The sequence below is a fragment of the Limulus polyphemus genome, unplaced genomic scaffold (genome assembly GCF_000517525.1).
Source record: "Limulus polyphemus unplaced genomic scaffold, Limulus_polyphemus-2.1.2 Scaffold1122, whole genome shotgun sequence".
NCBI lineage: Eukaryota > Metazoa > Arthropoda > Merostomata > Xiphosura > Limulidae > Limulus > Limulus polyphemus.
This window is the reverse complement of record NW_013666732.1, coordinates 282,630-283,809: the sequence shown is the minus strand read 5'-3', so window position 1 is coordinate 283,809 and position 1,180 is coordinate 282,630. Positions and strand designations below refer to the sequence as shown.

The following is a 1,180-nucleotide window of genomic DNA, read 5'->3' as shown; positions in this document are numbered from 1 at the left end:
AGAGTAGCCCAAGATTTGACGGTGGTGGTGATGACTAGCTGCCTTCCCTCTAGTCTTTCACTGCTAAATTAGGGACGGCTAGCGCAGATAAACCTCGTGTAGCTTTGCGCGAAATTCGAAACAAACAAACAAACAATCTTTCCGGGAGTTGCGTAATTAAAGGTTTATTGTTTTCGTTTTTCATTTGCGTGTATACTTCCGTTGTTGTCGAAGGAAATAAATAAGAGCTTAAAATAAACGAATATTCACACATATTATGTCTATAGAGCTTTCGAATTTCAAAGAGTGCCGTTTGTGTTCATTTCGTATTTTTTTTCTTTCAAAATTACTTTTTCTGTAAATTATTTATCCTTACTCGACTGTCCACCGGTAGAATCAGAGGCTCGATTCCCCGCGGTAAACGCACCAGATAGCCCTATATAGCTTTGCTCTAAAAACAACCAACCTTACTCAATCGCATCAACAATGAACAGCGTTCAAAGATTTTAAACAATACATCTGATATTCTTACTGTTTTCAAGATGTCTTCCTTTTCTACCCTGCCGGGAACATATCATACCATAAATTCTTAGGCCAGGTATGCTAGCAAGGGGAGGGTCTTTATGTTGAATAGGACCCTGAAGTTTCCCGGTCAGAGGGCACTGGCAAATCATTAGATAATGAGCCTTTCCTGTGCGCAGGCTCTGCATTGCCATCAAAGTCCATTCTTGCTCCTCCTGGCAGATCTTAATTGTTGTTGCAGGCTCGCACATCTTCAACTGAGTTTTCACCTGTGTGAAAGAAAACAGAACAATCCATTTCTGTATTAAGGTGTGAAATCAATAATCGATAGGTTTCCAACACTGCGTTACGTGTGAAGTGGTACTTCCCAAAAATTAGATATTTTTACAAATATTAAACACAATTTTAAATCATTAGATTGCTACGTACTAGCTGGAGTACTATTAGACAGTACTATTATATTTATACAGACAACAGGCAATACTATTATATTTATATAATATATATTATATATATTACTATATACAATATATATAGTATATTACTTATACTCTATATATTACTTATATAGACAACAGACAGTACTATTATATTTATATAGACAACAGACAGTACTATTATATTTATATAGACAACAGACACTACTATTAAACTACATACAATTCGTGAGAAGAAAATT

At 35.4% G+C, this 1,180-nt stretch overlaps 1 protein-coding gene across 1 annotated transcript in view; it reads right to left on the bottom strand.

Moving 5' to 3' along the window:
• Nucleotides 1-1,180, bottom strand: part of LOC106462229 — a 15,632-nt gene that overhangs the window by 1,647 nt on the left and 12,805 nt on the right. Inside the window, exon 3 of the mRNA XM_013922129.2 lies at nt 512-770. Coding sequence (XP_013777583.2) covers nt 512-770 — 259 coding nt within the window. The remainder of the gene's footprint in view (nt 1-511; nt 771-1,180) is intronic.